Genomic DNA, 18,211 nt, shown 5'->3' on the forward strand with positions numbered 1-18,211 from the left:
GAATTATTTAAAATAGACGCCTACTACCTGTCCTAGAATGTGAGCAGGACTGATTGCCTCCATTTACAGAGCTTCCTGGGGGAGGGGGGGGGGGAGGGAGGCAGGGACTCACTACACTGCCCTTAAATAAATGGTAATGAAGTGATGTGTCCTATGATATGCCATCATGGCTGAGCAGCCTGACAGGAACACTCACCAATATGTAGTATATGCAAGTGCCAGAGCATAGTGTGTAGTGAAGAGCCCTCCTCTCACCTCCCTAAGCAGCTCTGCATGTGGAGGCAACCAGCCCTGCTCACATTCTAGGACAGGTTGCCTGTGGCCATTTTAAATCATTCTCGGAGAACCCCTTTGAAAAGTGTGACCTAAATGATGATCAGTGTCTGATATTTGGGGCCTACATTCTCCTGCGATAAGAAATATTTGCATAAATATACAGTATAACTGCCTTTCCAACAATATCAGTATTCTTTAAATCTGTTCATAAATGTAACTGTATATACCTAATAACCGAATAAATGTCCACTGTACACCTAGCGCAAATGACCTCTGCTTGTCGGGGACACACCTGCAAGAAAGAATTGTTATTGCCTCGAAGACTACATAACATATTAAAGATATTTTTAAGTGTTCCCAAAAACAACAATTTGAACACATTGTACATTGTACATTTTGCTCTTCTTAGGTCTCATCTATCACAGTGGACATCCCAGCACCTTACCATCTCTTTGTCCGCTATCTTTTTTCCTTATCACATACCGATGTAGTAGAGTTAACACTCATGCTTTCTGAGATTTCTGAGATGTGTTATCTAAACTAAGCAAACACCTTCAATTGCTTTTCAATGGCTTTTGTTTCAAGATAACACGATGATTTAAGAAATTTGAGTTAAGAGTTTGAGTGCTAACTCTGCTCCATCTGTATAATTGTCCTGTATGCCAGACCTTGCATTTTTGTGTGCAGTGTAAAAGTGCTGTAGTTCAGGAAAAGAAGCACTCTGACTGGCATTGTAAAGGGGCACTATGGCTGGCTCTGTAACGGAGACGGTGAGGCTGACGCTGTAATGCAGCCGTATAGCTGATACAATAATACGGATGCTGAGGGCACGGTGGCCGGCTCTGTAATGGGGGCACTGTGGCAGGCACTGTCATAAGAATATTGCTGCTGTAATGAGGACACTGTGGCTGGCACCATAAGTGGTGCTGTAATGGAATCACTATGGCAACACCTGGAGGTTAAGAGTGTGGCCAGTACCAGAAACAACACAGACACCTATTGATCCACAAGGTAAACATGTCAACTCAAACCACGTGTTGCCAGTCTCAAAGATCTCCTGCCACTCACTGTCGCAGGGACGTCCGCATGTCTCGGTACTTCCATGACAAAATCCCTCTCATGGGTAAAATGGGCAATTTATCAGAGTTGCAAAGAGGTATGATCATTGGCTTTTGGGCCAAGAGTGGCAGTATTTCTAAAACAGATCAGCGAACCCTACTACTATGGGGCTACGAAGCAGATGGATGGTCATTACACCTCTGCTAATAAGTTGCATTGGCAGAAAAGGCTTCAATTATCACGGCAGTATCAGAATTGGATCTATGATAATTGCCAAACGGTTGCCTTCTCTCATCAAACGGATGGATGTTGGCACGTCAGAGAAAAAACACCCTGCAACCATTGCTGGAAGGACAAAAGCTGGTGGTGGTAGCTTTATGATCTGGGGAATGTTTTTGTGGTATTCTCTGGGCCCAATCATTCATGTGGAAGCCACTCTCAACTGATTTGGGTATGAATCCATCTTTGCAGATCATGTACACCCATACATGCTGATTGTCTTTCCTGAGGTGGATGGGATCTTCCAGGAAAACAATTCAACATGTTACGTGGCTAGAAGTGTCTGACATTGGTTGGAAGAGCATGACCAATACTTCCAAGTATTACCCTGGTCCCCTAATTCCCGAGATTTAAACTTAATGGATCCTCTCCCACGCACTCTCCTGCAGTTGTGGGATCTACTGCACATGGCGGTTATGCTGTATATTAGCTGGTGGTCATAATAATGTGACTCAACTATGTAAATAACACAGGATCCACCATTCACAATTTATGATGTCACATCTTATTTGCATTTTCCTTGTAAAAATGAACTCCACAGAGGTTAGAAATAATAAGTGTCTTCAAATGATTTTCACAAGACAGGTATAATTTTAATGAGCAGCATCAACCCTATAAGGCAGCATAACTGGTTTAATATGGTTGGTCCTGCTGACTGGTGCTCCTTAAAGTAATGTATTATCTATATATCTTTTTTTTTACTAAAGACAGTTACTGACATATATTCTATTCTCTAAAAAGCTATAAAGTCTCAGATTTTGTTGCACAATTTGATAAAAACTGGAATAGAGCTAAAATAAATGACCCTCACTGTATTCTCCTGGGTCCTTTAGAAAATTACAGTCAGGTCCATAAATATTGGGACATCGACACAATTCTAACATTTTTGACTTTATACACCACCACAATGGATTTGAAATGAAACGAACAAGATGTGCTTTAACTGCAGACTGTCAGCTTTAATTTGAGGGCATTTACAGCCAAATCAGGTGAATGATGTAGGAATTACAACAGTTTGCATATGTGCCTCCCACTTGTTAAATTAAAGCAGACAGTCTGCAGATAAAGCACATCTTGTTTGTTTAATTTCAAATCCATTGTGGTGGTGTATAGAGCCAAAAATGTTAGAATTGTGTCGATGTCCCAATATTTATGGACCTGACTGTATTTAATTTGGAACAGTGGCCAACTGGATGGGAAAGAGTTATTATATGAGCAATGTTTAAAAGTTGAAATCTCCAGTATGTATGGCACATAAATTCAAGTATATACTGTACCATTCAATATAAGTTTGAACTGTATTTCGCTACCCTGTACTATACATGTGTAATGACAATAAAGTTGAATCAAATCAAATCAAATATGTGTCATAAACTATTACTAACCTGAGGATGGCCATCGTTACTGGAGTGGCAGTCATGAAGGTGGTTATAACAACAAAAAAGAAAAACACCATGAATAATATCAAGTTATTACATGAGGTTTCACATTTTCCAGGGGCAGCATCTGAAACATTTAAGCTGAGAGACTGTGCTATATTGCGGACTGGTTTCCCGACACATTCACAATTAGTATAAATCTGTAAGACAAAAATAATATTTTTGTATTAAAAAGCAAACTATAAACTAAACTGAAATGTTAGTATTATGGATGTCGGGTATTTAACCGATGGTGCATCTTCTCAGCAGTCATCTGATCATCCTAGGCATGGTAACAATGAAAGGTAATACCTTTATTATTAAAGCACCATTGACAATAGATGTTAGAGCTCTCAAGAGTTAGATTTACTTGCATTGGAGTCTTTGACCTCTGATCTCGGAGTTGTGCCACGGCCGATGGCACTCCTCCGAGAGTACATCAAGGACTCCAAGGCAAGTAAAACGAACCCTTGAAAGTATGCACCAGACAGAAGTAGTCACCCAGACACACGCGCGAGGAAGACCGCTGAAGGAAGAAAGACGAGAGCAGCTGAACCGTCAATTCACTTACACTGTGTTTGCAAGTATTATAACACAGGGTACCAGGTAAGATATAAAAGAGGGGGGAATAGTCAGAGTGCAGTGACACATTTATTTAATACTCAACAGTAGCTTTAAATTGCAGCAGTTACGGCACTGCTGCGCTACTGCAGCACTACTAGATACCCCTATTGGAAAGTGGGAGCCATCTAGAACAAATAGATGTTAGAGCTTACCTCCTCTTCCTCCCTGCACAGTGACCTCTTCATAGGCCACAGAGCATGCCTAGAACTAAGTGGGTGGATTTAATAATATTTCCACTAGAGTAAAATGCGCCAAATTTATTAAGAGGCGTATGCCTTTTAATAAATTTATCACATCTCTGGCCATCCAGAGGACAGAAACCCATATCTATGCCATTGCCAACAATGAGCTTGCATAGATTTCTGCCATGATTTACACCAATTTCTGGTGTAAATTATAGTAAATTTGTTGGGCCGTATCTCCTTCCATCAAGCTCCACCCAGAAGTGGGGGAGCATGGCATCAACTATAAAAAGTCACATAATTTGAACATTTTCATGCCACACTTCTGGTGCATAGCCCTTTATAATCTCCTCCAGTGAGCCATTATCAGACACCAGTTACCTCTGTCCATGTGACTGCTGTAAAGAAGATGGCTGTACACATAATCATGTACAGAAAATAGAATGAAAATATCTATCTGGAAATATAAAAAAATGAAAAGAATAGTATATATGTCAGTAACTGGCTTTAGTAAATAAAAAAAACATATGTAGATAATTACCTTTTAAGAGCACCCATCAGCAGGATCAATCCCATTATACCAGGCATGCTGCCTTACAAGTTTGACACTGCTGCTAAAAATGATACCTGCCTTGTGAAAATCAGTTGAACCATTTTATTATTTATACAAATTAGGGCTTCAGTGCACTGAGGGGCAGGACCTAGCCCCTCAGTGCACTTCAGCTACTCAGCTTTAAGCCCCCATGTCTATAAAGAATACCAGCCTTTTTTCTTGGGAATACTATAACAAGACAGGTATCATTTTAATCAGCAGGATCTACATTACGAGTCAGTATGCTTGGCTTAATGTGGTTGATCCTGCTGACAGGTTTAAGGATTATCTTTCTTGCTTATAGACCCTCTATCTCTGACTACTGTTCCCCTTTAGACTTTAGTTCTGTGTGTAAAACAAGGAAGCAGTGGGTGTATTACTATGGCTAGTTCTGTAAGAGGGATACTATGGGGCAATGGTGGCACAGTGGTTGGCTCTATAACTGTAATTGGCATTATCAGTTATAGAGACGCTATCTCTGGCCATGTTATGTGGCACTGTGAGATAGATCTCCAGTTTGCAATGAAGAATCAGTTAGTTTATTCCTCCAGCTAAATCAAGCATAGTATTTTCATGCAACGTTTTGGGCCATATAAGCACATAAGGCCCTTCCTCAGGCTCCAGCCGTTAGAAATGGGCTACATTATCTTAGCCTGAGGAAGGGCCTAAGGTACCTATATGGCCCAAAACTTTGCAACTGTAGGTACTTGGAAATACTATGCACGATTTGGCTGGAAGAATAATAAACTAATTGATTCTTCATTGCAAATTAGAGTGCTGTCTCACTTTGGAAAATTTTTGTCTTTGGATATCCCATTGGCGGGAAGGGGGCGGCAGACATGCAGCCACTAAAGGCCATTAGGTGAGCAGAGTACTGTTGTCACTGCACAAACAGAACATGTTATGTGGATCTTCAAGGGAAGTTTTTGCCTTTCTATGCCGTAATACTCTTTTCTATGGACAAGAATATTAAAACAAGTAATTTGGAAAAGTAAAATAAAAATAAAACACAACATGAACAACCTACCTTAGCAGCATCATCACTGGACACACCTTGATAACTACATCCTGCATAACATGCTGAAAAATACTGCACTCCATCAGCGCCACAAACTGGGTCATAAAATGAGCGGGCACATGAACAGTTGCTGTTACATGGGGCCACCAAATCACCTACGTTGTCACTCCTAATAATACAAAAGAGCAAAAAGTGAAGAAAATTACAGGATATACAATTATTTCCATGAACTTCAGTTGAGTATAACCCCACGTATCAATATGCCTCCATATTCTTCATCTACAAGGGGTAATTTACCATCATTAAAGGGGATTTGCCGCCATAATTTCTAGAACTGTTTTTTAGGATATTTTAATTAAGAGCAAATGTGTTTAGGGGATTTTAAAATTTGAATGAGTCTTAAGCTTGGAGTGACCAATCACACTAAGGCCTCATGCACACGGCCGTTGTTTTGGTCCACATCCGAGCCGCCGTTTTGGCGGCTCAGATGCGGACCTATTCACTTCAATGGGGCCGCAAAAGATGCGGACAGCACTCCGTGTGCTGTCCGCATCCGTTGCTCCGTTGCATGGCCCCGCTAAAAAAATATAACATGTCCTATTCTTGTCTGCGCTTTACGGACATGAATAGGCATTTATATTGAAGGCTGTCCGTGCCACACGGTACCCATCCGCGATTTTTCGGATCGTAAAACACACCAAGGTCGTGTGCATGAGGCCTAACTGCAATACAGAAGTCAGGGAGGTCAGCTGAATTTTAGAAGAAGGTGGTAAATTATGGATTCTAAAAGGATGGAAACCATAATTCATGAGCATCTTAATTACAATAGAGTTTATCTTCATTGACACAATTAAAAAATGTTCTACCACAAATTTGTTGTGGTTATGTGATCTTTTTTTGGCTGCCCATTTTTCTAATTGAAACACACCAATAATGTACCAAAAATTGTGTATATTCACCCTTCATATATGTGGGAGGATCACAGTGTGAGTTACAGAAAATTGTTATTATATCATTGTAACATGATTTGTTAAAATAAAACATAGAAAAAGAGTAAAAGGTCCATGTTGAAATAAATGATTCCCATAAACAATTAAAGGTCCACAAGTTATGTATTAAAGGCCTCACAAGTTATGTATTACAATTTCATGTAAAAATTTTAAGTGGAAACATGTTCATTTAAACACAAAGACAAAAAAAAATTGGGACATAGAGGCATATGCATAGTTAACAGATTTGCAGATTTTAGCATGCTAGCGAGCCACCAGACAATGCACTGAATATTGGAAGACCAACTCACCCATTATAAGCCACGGAGACACCAGCAAATGGATCATTTCCACATTTAGCAAATATAAACACGGTTGCCAAGGCCAGTGATACAAATGATAATATAATAGAGAACCGTATGATATTTTTACAGTTAAACTTGAATTTTGAGACAATTACGCCACCTATAATTTGCCCAATGGCTGCTGCTGGAATCAGTACGCCACCTGTAAATTACAAAGAAGGAAGGCAGCTGTTATATGAGACAGATGGATAAGATAATTCTTATATCACTTTCAAAATGAGTAAAATAACAATTATTACACCCACTCATGTAAATGAGACACATGGTATCCCAGGCTCATGCACGCAATTTAGAGATGAGCAAACTTCCTGAAATTAGTTTACTCTCTGATTTGTCAAAGTTTTCGAAATATTCAATTCAGGTCCAACTCAATCATACCTAAATCAAATATAATACCATTGCTCTGAAAGTTTGTATATAACATACTTAGGACTCCTGGGACATTTTTTGTCTCAAATATCATAGAAAAATATAAGTCCTAGAAGATGAGAATGTGTCCTGAATATCCCAATAGCCAGCTCTCCTTCCATAAGGTCAAGAGCACTGAGTGTCTCAAGAGAAAATTACCCTGGTTAGCTTGGGTGCTTTTTGGGGTGTTCTTTCTCATTAAGGAGACCACCTAGTATGCATGAAGAGTATTTTAGTCTTGTAGTCCAGCTTATGCTGCTCTATGTTTCTGGGAAACATACAGTACAGACCAAAAGTTTGGACACACCTTCTCATTCAAAGAGTTTTCTTTATTTTCATGACTATGAAGGCATCAAAGCTATGAATTAACACATGTGGAATTATATACATAACAAACAAGTGTGAAACAACTGAAAATATGTCATATTCTAGGTTCTTCAAAGTAGCCACCTTTTGCTTTGATTACTGCTTTGCACACTCTTGGCATTCTCTTGATGAGCTTCAAGAGGTAGTCCCCTGAAATGGTCTTCCAACAGTCTTGAAGGAGTTCCCAGAGATGCTTAGCACTTGTTGGCCCTTTTGCCTTCACTCTGCAGTCCAGCTCACCCCAAACCATCTCGATTGGGTTCAGGTCCGGTGACTGTGGAGGCCAGGTCATCTGGCGCAGCACCCCATCACTCTCCTTCATGGTCAAATAGCCCTTACTTTCAAAGTTTTCCCAATTTTTCGGCTGACTGACTGACCTTCATTTCTTAAAGTAATGATGGCCACTAGTTTTTCTTTACTTAGAATTTGTATTATGGCAAAAAAAAGCAGCTAACAGTCTATTCAGTAGGACTATCAGCTGTGTATCCACCTGACTTCTCCTCAACGCAACTGATGGTCCCAACGCCATTTATAAGGCAAGAAATCCCACTTATTAAACCTGACAGGGCACTGTGAAGTGAAAACCATTTCAGGGGACTACCTCTTGAAGCTCATCAAGAGAATGCCAAGAGTGTGCAAAGCAGTAATCAAAGCAAAAGGTGGCTACTTTGAAGAACTTAGAATATGACATATTTTCAGTTGTTTCACACTTGTTTGTTATGTATATAATTCCACATGTGTTAATTCATAGTTTTGATGCCTTCAGTGTGAATCTACAATTTTCGTAGTCATGAAAATAAAGAAAACTCTTTGAATGAGAAGGTGTGTCCAAACTTTTGGTCTGTACTGTATATGCAAATTAGCATATATTACATCTGCTAGCATAAGATAAGGTGCTCTTTGGTGTGTTCTTTCACATAAGGGAGACCACCTACTATGCATGAGGAGTTTTGTAGTCAGCTAAGTTTCTAGGAAACATATATGCAAATTGACATATCTTACATTTGCTGGCAACAGGTAAGCTTATGGTTCTTTTCTTTTTGGAAAGAAAGCTAATTTGCATACCTTTGAATTTCTAGGAAAGATATTCAAGTTAGCTTTCCTTTCAAAAAAAGGCTTGGTGTTCTTTTCTTTTTGGAAGGAATTTTAATTTGCATTTATTTGGGTTTCTGGGAAATATATTCAAATTAGCTTTCCTTCTAAAAATAAAAGAACACTAAGCCTATGTGATGCCTAATGATGGGGTACCCCTTATGGGGAAATTTTGGATGAATTCTGAATTGGTAGAATCAATTTGCATATCTCTAATTAAAATGAATTCTGACTCAGTGCATCATCTGTATAGTTACAATAAAGGTTTAGACCTAGCCATGATAGGGAAGGATCAGCTGATTTTGGGAAAGGTTTTTCTGACCTCATAGGAAGAAATCCTATACCATCCTTGGTTGTACTTATACCTCAGATCTCGATCCTTGTGTTTTTATATTCTTAGCACAGCTTCCTTTAGGCAGAGATGTCATCTGTAACTGCAGTTTATCTATGATGCTTATAGGGATCCTGGGATAGTCTAAGACACACCTCTTGTCTGATAATTGGTTCAGGCTGATGCTCTTAAAACCATCCTCCCAACCCCCTTTATCCCCCAACACCCCCCACGCCCACCCTACAGCTCTGCCTCCCAGGCTTACTAGAAGTAAGTACATGGAAAACTGACAAATTACAGCACGGGTAGAATGATAATGAAATACAGATTGAGAAAAAAACGGATTATCAAGTAACTGACACATACTGTATACTGAGGGGAACAAGACATAATAATAGGGGGGCTAGATGGTTGTTTTAAATCTTGGAACTGTTACTAAAAGTAATTAGTAAGTAAGAACTTTTAGTGAAATAGTATTTCCCACATGTGCTGTCTGGCATGTACAGGACCTATTTAATAGCATTTTGTGTGTGGGTGGATGGGAGGTAGACAGGAGCTAGCACTAGAGAACATTCTTATATACACTGCACCCTTCTTCAACAGTGTAGTAATAGGCATAAATATGCATCAACAGTAATTGATTCAAATTTACTCAGCATGATTACAAAATAATACATTTAAAGAGAACCGGGTAAGGCTATCAATCATAGATATAACCACCCACTTGACCTCGAAGCCTAGATAGAGGAGAACTTTACATGAACAGGTTATACTGAATCTCTCAACCTGCTCAGCTCCTCCTGCTATATAACTTGAAGCCAGCAGATCAGATACCATGTTAAATTTGACAGGTCCACTTAAATTTAATAGATGTCTTTTTGATAAAATTTCAAAATATATTAAAATATTCTGTTCAACTCGAAACTGCTCTCTAAGAACTTCTCCGATTCTCTAACAATGTGCTGTGTTATCTGATTACAGTGTGTAATCCAGGAATTATTTTAATTACAAATTTCCATTGCTATTCCATTGTGCAAGTCTCTCCGATTTGCTGCACATTTTAAACCCAGAAAACTGATTCAACATCTCTACATTTGATCTAAGGCTCTTCTTGTGGTTAAATACATGTGTCAGCTAAATTATAGCTGTGATTGAGTTTTTTTACTATTTTGTTAGGGTCACCTAGACTGCATAGAAATACATTGGCCCTACTGGACATTCATCTTATTACAACTGCATTTTCCATAACATGCCTACAGGACATTTTGTAGCCATAGACCTCCACTTTAACCAAAACTACAGTATACTAGAGGTAGTAAGATTAAGCAAGGCAATAGAGTGGAGGGCTATAGTACTTCAAAAAGATAAGCCTTATCCATAAACCTTAATAAAGCATATATGCACTGGGGCAGGGAGGTCCCCCTGTACTAAATAGAGCAAAGAACTCCTGGAAATGGATGCCATTTAATGCTACATTTGCATGGAAATCATGTGGGTATCCCCAACTTCTCCTGCCAACATGAGCTGATTCAGCAGCCAGAGCTATTGCAATCGGTGGGGCTGGCATATAAATGGGCATCAGTTAATCAGAGATTTATTATGGAGTTGCATCATTAAAATAACTATTAAATAAGCCAAAATCAATATACGGTAAGCCATTTACAGATCAGCTAAAATGTTTACATGGAAATGTGAGAATGCCATTAGCAGTTCTTATACACAGATTATCCTGTACTTTAAATAACATTAAAGCCTGCTAATAAGAGACGGTCACACTGTTCTGTGGTTCATTGTTCAGATACTTCCGTATTAGTGTTGTATTTCTGTTGACCATCTGCCAAAAATGTGGTCATTCCTATCATACCATATATCGCAGTGTTAATGTTCTTTACAAATAGATGAACAACTGTAAACTGAGACCTTCAGTTTGTTTTTCATCATCACAGAACAGAGAAGAGAATAAAAGTTGGGGTTAAATCTGAATATACTAGACTTAGGTCTGATGCACACAAGTGTGTGTGCCCTGTGGCCATATTGCAGTCTGCAAACAGCGGTCCGCAAAGCACGGGACAGTCCAAGTGCACGCCAGTTTACGACCCACTAGAGACAGTCCACAACACAAAAAAAATAGGACATGTTCAATGTTTTTGCAGTGCGGAGGCACGGACCGAAAGCCCACAGAAGTGGTCTTGAGGATAGCCCATTCAAGTCAATCGGTCCGCATCCATGATAGGTAGCGCACACGGCAGGTGCCCGTATATTGCAGACCCGCTGTTTGTGGTCCGCAATACGGGGCACACACACTCGTGTGCATGAGCCTTTACTCAATCTGTAATTTTCTTTCATAAAAAACAAGAAACACTTGAAAGACTATGGACACCTTTGCATCATTTTATTTTTATTGAATCACATGTGTTATTAAAAAATTATAAATGTAAAATGGTTTTCATCATAAATTCTCAACCATATATCTTCTGCAGCTTACATGTGTTCACATACATTACAGGCTGTTAATCCTGACTTATCCATACCATACTTCTAGGTATGCAAACACATATAATCAAAACATTTCATTCAACAATACAATATTATAACAATTTTACCCTTATGCAATAACCCTATTCTGGGATATTGCTGATTTTCAGAGACAGCCCCGGCAAATTTACATTGTCCCGGACCGAAAATGAACAAGGCTAACAAAACCCCCATCCATATAAGTGAGTGTTTCCAGGCGGGTTTCAGGCATTCTCTAGGGTGGGGCTTATATTTCCTGATTTTACCAACTGAAATGTTGGTAAGTATGCACTTAGCAATCAACTGTTTGACACGCCAACTCCAAATTGAAAAGGGGTTGTCTGTGATAAGCCCAGTAAGGACAGTTAGGCAGACATGCTTGAAAAAAAGCTCAGTTTCACAAAGGAATGGTATGGGATTACAGAGAAGATAAGCACGATCACCATCCTCTAGGAAGTTACTAACCATTTTAAAAAGAGTTAGTAGGTTTGGCCCAATTTGATACAAATGGTAAATTAGTGAAAATTAATTAAAGGCTAGGAGAGTTTTCATTATTTTTTTTTATTTAATTGCATATACTGTATTATATGATTTAAAAAAATCATTAGTAATTTGGTTTTTAATCACAAATTCTTCCTCTGCCTGCAAGTGTACAGATACAGGAGATAAGGGCAACAGAGTAAGCCACTCTACATGGAACTGTGCAGCTTGACTCAATCCATTAGTAGGCCAGGAGATGGACCTGGTGAGTAGTTGCTGTAACGGTCGCGTACACACACACACACACGGGGGAAGGGAAGTGACCACGGCGCTCCACCCTTACCCCTGGCCCTGCCTACTTGCCTCGCGAGTCCTAATGACAGGGGACAACTGGACGGCAATCCCTAACTTGGAATAAGTGCAGGGATGACAGACAGACAAACAACAGGACGTGAACGGACCGAGTCAATACCAGGAAAGCTGCAAAGTACAAAGGGAGCAAGCAGAGAATTGTCAGGAGAAGCCGGGGTCATAAATACCAGAAGAGCAGCAAAGTACACAAGGAGCAGGCAGAGGATCGTCAGGAATTCAGCAGGAGGTAAGTACGCCAGGAAAGACCAAATCACAGGTGGAACCTAAATTAACAGGCAACCTGTGGCCAGCAGGCTGCCTGTATTTATAGTTCGGAGTGAGGGTCATGTGACGTGGCCAGCATCACATGACCGACAGACCAACCAGTCGAGCACCGAGTGATCAGCTCGGCGCTCAAGGCAGACTTAGGAGCAGAGAGCCCCCCAGCTAGTAACGCCGCCTTGGGAATGAGGTCAAACACAGATCCTCATTCCCAAAGCTAAGCAACAGGTCTGCAGGTAATGGGGGACCGAGTGCACCTTCGTAATCCCCGTTACAGTTGCTGGTTGTTGTTCTGTGCTACCTGAGAAAGAAAGAAGACCTCCATGTGCTTACTCATCAGGGCTCAGAGAATCATCACCTCTGAGGTTTCTACAATTAAAGAACAACTGCTGCATTAAAGTGCTTTAGAGAGGAACAGTTAGAAGGTCCAGAATCTACAAGACCGTGCACTGAAGTCAGTCAGCAGGGTATTATACCAGTTTATGGGAGAGAAAGAGACTTTGCTTTGGTGAGAGGAAATATTACTAACTAGTGTTGATCGCAAATATTCTAATCGTGAATTTTTGTCGCGAATATCGGCACTTCGATAATTCGCGAAGATCTAGAATATAGTGCTATATCTTCGTAATCACGAATATTCTAGATTTTTTTTTTCATCAGTACCCTCACTGCTTCTTGCTTGTGGGCCAATGAGAAGGCTTCAATATCTTTGTCTGAGCTTAGCAACATCTCTAGCAACCAATAGGAAAGTTGCCTACCCCTTATTATATAGGAAACTCCCCAGCAGCCATTTTATGCTGTTTCTTGCAGTTCTGAGAGAGATAGCAGTGTCATTGCTGTGCTCTGTGCTTTGCTGAGTCATCTGGATCCTTATTCAATTACATTAGATAGTTATTCAACCAATCACTGGTAACAGGAGTCGTCCCAGAAGATTGGATATTAGCAAATGTTGTGCCCATTCACAAGAAAGGTAGTAGGGAGGAATCGGACAACTATAGGCCAGTAAGCCTGACATCAATAGTGGCGAAATTAATGGAAACCATACTTAAGGAGAGGATTGTGGAACATCTCAAATCCAATGGATTGAAAGATGAAAAACAGCATGGATTTACTTCAGGGAGATCATGTCAAACTTATTGATTTTTTTGATTGGTTGACTAAAATAATAGATGGCGGAGGTGCAGTAGACATCGCTTATCTAGACTTTAGTAAGGCTTTTGATACTGTCCCACATAGAAGGCTTATCAATAAACTGCAATCTTTGAGCTTGGATTCCCATATTGTTGAATAGATTAGGCAGTGGCTGAGGGACAGTAAACAGAGGGTTGTAGTCAATGGAGTATATTCAGACCATGGTATTGTTACTAGTGGGGTACCTCAGGGATCTTTTCTGGGACCCATATTGTTTAATATCTTTATCAGCAAAATTGCAGAAGGCCTCGATGGTAAGGTGTGTCTTTTTGCTAATGACACAAAGATTTGTAACAGGGTTGATGTTCCTGGAGGGATACACCAAATGGAAAAGGATTTAGGAAAACTAGAGGAATGTTCAAAAATCTGGCAACTGAAATTTAATGCAAAAACACAAATGCAATCGCACTCTGCAACCAGCACTCTGCCCTGCCTCTATGCTGGATGTTGAATTAAGCATTGGTGTACATTTTGGCCAAAGCGTAATAAGTCACTCACCACGTCAAGGTCGCCTCTATGACGTCGTTAGTGGCTTATTACGCTTTGGCCAAAATGTACACCAATGCCTCATTCAACATCCAGCATAGAGGCAGAGCAGAGTGCTGGTTGCAGAGTGCGATTGCATTTGTGTTTTTGCGTTTGTATATGTATTTCGCCATAGCAATATGCACCTGCATACAGGGTTGTGCTGACTGAATCCCCCACAACTAAAATTTAATGTTGATAAGTGCAAGATAATGCACCTGGGGCGTAAAAACCCAAGAGCAGAATATAAAATCAGTGATACAGTCCTAAGCTCAGTATCTGAGAAAAAGAATTTAGGGGTCATTTTTTTCAGAAGACTTAAAGGTAGGCAGACAATGTCATAGAGCAGCAGGACATTCTAGCAGAATGCTTGGGTGTATAGGGAGAGGCATTAACAGTAGAAAGAGGGAGGTGATCATGCCGCATTACAGAGCACTAGTGAGACCTCATTTGGAGTATTGTGCGCAGTACTGGAGACCATATCTCCAGAAGGATATTGATACTTTGGAGAGAGTTCAGAGAAAAGCTACTAAACTAGTACATGGATTGCAGGATAAAACTTACCAGGAAAGGTTAAAGGACCTTAACATGTATAATTTGGAAGAACGACGAGACAGAGGGGATATGATAGAAACTTTTAAAAACATAAAGGAAATCAACACGGTAAAAGAGGAGAGAATATTTAAAAGAAGAAAAGCTTATACAAGAGGACATATTGTAGTGTAGTGGATGCATGGAATAGCCTTCCTGTAGAAGTGGTAGCTGCAAATACAGTGAAGGAGTTTAATCATGCATGGGATAGGCATAAGGCCATCCTTCATATAAGATAGGGCCAGGGGCTATTCATAGTATTCAGTATATTGGGCAGACTAGATGGGCCAAATGGTTCTTATCTGCCGACACATTCTATGTTTCTATGTAGTCAGCTCATATATATACAGTACAGACCAAAAGTTTAATATGAATTAACACATGTGAAATTATATACATAACAAACAAGTGTGAAACAACAGAAAATATGTCATATTCTAGGTTCTTCAAAGTAGCCACCTTTTGCTTTGATTACTGCTTTGCACACTCTTGGCATTCTCTTGATGAGCTTCAAGAGGTAGTCCCCTGAAATGGTCTTCCATCAGTCTTGAAGGAGTTCCCAGAGATGCTTAGCACTTGTTGGCCCTTTTGCCTTCACTCTGCGGTCCAGCTCACCCCAAACCATCTCGATTGGGTTCAGGTCCGGTGACTGTGGAGGCCAGGTCATCTGGCGCAGCACCCCATCACTCTCCTTCATGGTCAAATAGTCCTTACTTTCAAAGTTTTCCCAATTTTTCAGCTGACTGACTGACCTTCATTTCTTAAAGTAATGATTGCCACTCGTTTTTCTTTACTTAGAATTCGTATTATGGCAAGAAAAAAGCAGCTAACAGTCTATTCATTAGGACTATCAGCTGTGTATCCACCTGACTTCTCCTCAACGCCACTGATGGTCCCAACCCCATTTATAAGGCAAGAAATCCCACTTATTAAACCTGACAGGGCACACCTGTGAAGTGAAAACCATTTCAGGGGACTACCTCTTGAAGCTCATCAAGAGAATGCCAAGAGTGTGCAAAGCAGTAATCAAAGCAAAAGGTGGCTACTTTGAAGAACCTAGAATATGACATATTTTCAGTTGTTTCACACTTGTAAATATGTATGTAATTTCACATGTGTTAATTCATAGTTTTGATGCCTTCATAGTCATGAAAATAAAGAAAACTCTTTAAATGAGAAGGTGTGTCCAAACTTTTGGTCTGTACTGTATATATATAATACAGATAGTTAGTGGGAGATAGTCAGTGTAGGTTAGATAGTGATATAGTGTAGCTGATAGGTTACAGTGCAGGGTGTTAGGTAGTGTGATAGGAATTACTGTGCTGTGATAGGGATTAGTGCATTTGTCTTTCGTCTTTGAAAAAAAAAAAGTAATTTGCTGTCTGTTTTTCTGTGCTGTGAGAGGGATTACTGTGCTGAAAAGCATACCAAAAGTGAGCCACACCTGTATTGCGCGATCAATAAGCGCATATTACATTGCCGATTTTTGCAATCAAGAAAATAATGACTGGAGATCACGAATTCTAGAATTTGTGAATTTATGGCAAATATTAGGCTAAAAAGTCGCTAAATATCACAAAAATGAATATTGCCTATGCTGCTCATCACTATAACTAACACACCCCTCCACGCTTTGAGACAATCTGGCCAACCATAAGTAAATACCTAACATAACTGCATACCTAACATTCTGCACAGTGACTTTAGAGAGACAGAGAGCAGGACTACCACAACCTCCATCATTGCTGTTATCCATACATTGCTACTGGGAATGATTTGAACTGTGATCTGCTTGGAACTGTGCCTTGATACTGTTGTACTAATACTGTACTGTATTACCTTGCACTTTGGTAAAGAAAGACCTGTTTATTATCTACTACTGGACTGGTTACTGACTCCTTAACCAATCACCGGCCACTTCATCCACATTCCTGCCTTGCACCCTGCCACGACACCTAACAACAAGGGCACTCCATTCACCACAAGGCTGGAGCCCCAACATCAGAGTGTGGGAAGAAAAGGTGCGCCCTCCTGTAGCTCAGTCCCATTCACTAGAATGAGGTAGTGGTGCTTTGTGGAATGTCAGCTTCTTCTGTCTGCTGACCGGCAGGGATGCCGTGAGTAAGATCCCACCAATATAGGACAAAAGCCATCAATTCTGTAGTCTATGAAAAGTCCTTCAACAAATTTACAAAGTCCACTTTAGCTGCTTGGGTGCTGTGGCTTCTACCTGCTTTGAATCTAAGGTTAAACAGCTAGAATCAGAGCTATCTCTGCCTGGGCCATTGTACCTGGAGCCCAGCTGTATATTACAGTCAGCTCTGCTGTCCATGGAGCAGACATAAATTGTGCCCATTCCAAGCAACTGTGCATCAAGGTGTGGGAAGTAAACCCTCACCTCGACGTACAGGTATATCAAATTGCAAGAAGTGATTAAAATGTGTATAGCATGATCCAGTCCTGTCTGTGGTAGAGCCAATATTACTCTATAGAGCCTTTGAATTATTCATGCCTTTCTAGGTTAATATCAGACTGAGTGAGTGGTGTGTTGCCTAATGAGGATTGACACGTGGTAAGAATTTGTTAAAAAGAATTGCCACATTCATTTCTATAAAGTGCGCACGAAAGGAGGAAACATGAAAAAAACATTTTTGAGAAGTAATGTGTCTAGTGAAGGTTGAGGGGGTTAAAGGTCCAATACTCCCTTTCAGTACTGACAATGCTGGACACAGTGCCAGTTATAGTGGACACTATACTCAAAACAATGGCAACACTTAGAGGATCTGCTGCTCTTCTGATGTCACTGAAGTAAATGTAAGGGGCAGGATTTTACCTTCTGCATGTGGTCCACAGCATGTCCATACACAAATGGGTGACAGTGAAGGTGTTGGTTCAACAGCCAGTCTACAAGGTGCACAGAGTACAACTCATATAGTTTGTTGTGTTAAATTTGTGCTTCACCAAAGTGGAATAAATCATGTAGCCTGCTGTGGATAGAATTAGGACTCCATTGGTATCACTCTCTAGACTACAACAGTAGTTTCTCTTCAGTATATTTGAATCTTAGAGAAGAAGATGGTACAGTTTTTTAAAAAAATTGGTCCAGATTTACTAATGTGTTTGCATCTAGAATATGTCTAAAAAGTGGCACAAATTGGTGCCATTTGGTGAGGCTACGACCTAAGCTGTGCCGTTTTGCAAGAAAACTAAGCCATCATTTTGCCGTCGTCTCAAAGTACGCCAATCAATAGTTGGTATAGATCTAAAAAATAGTGTCT

General features: G+C 40.1%; 1 protein-coding gene across 1 annotated transcript in view; it reads right to left on the minus strand.

The window, feature by feature from the left end:
- Nucleotides 1-18,211, minus strand: part of SLCO4C1 (solute carrier organic anion transporter family member 4C1) — a 77,025-nt gene that overhangs the window by 6,917 nt on the left and 51,897 nt on the right. Inside the window, exons 8-11 of the mRNA XM_040421585.1 lie at nucleotides 6,749-6,944; nucleotides 5,458-5,617; nucleotides 3,000-3,193; nucleotides 504-568 (exon numbers count right to left, since the gene is read on the minus strand). Coding sequence (XP_040277519.1) covers nucleotides 504-568; nucleotides 3,000-3,193; nucleotides 5,458-5,617; nucleotides 6,749-6,944 — 615 coding nt within the window. The remainder of the gene's footprint in view (nucleotides 1-503; nucleotides 569-2,999; nucleotides 3,194-5,457; nucleotides 5,618-6,748; nucleotides 6,945-18,211) is intronic.

This window comes from Bufo bufo, chromosome 2 (genome assembly GCF_905171765.1).
Source record: "Bufo bufo chromosome 2, aBufBuf1.1, whole genome shotgun sequence".
NCBI classification, from domain to species: Eukaryota; Metazoa; Chordata; class Amphibia; order Anura; family Bufonidae; genus Bufo; species Bufo bufo.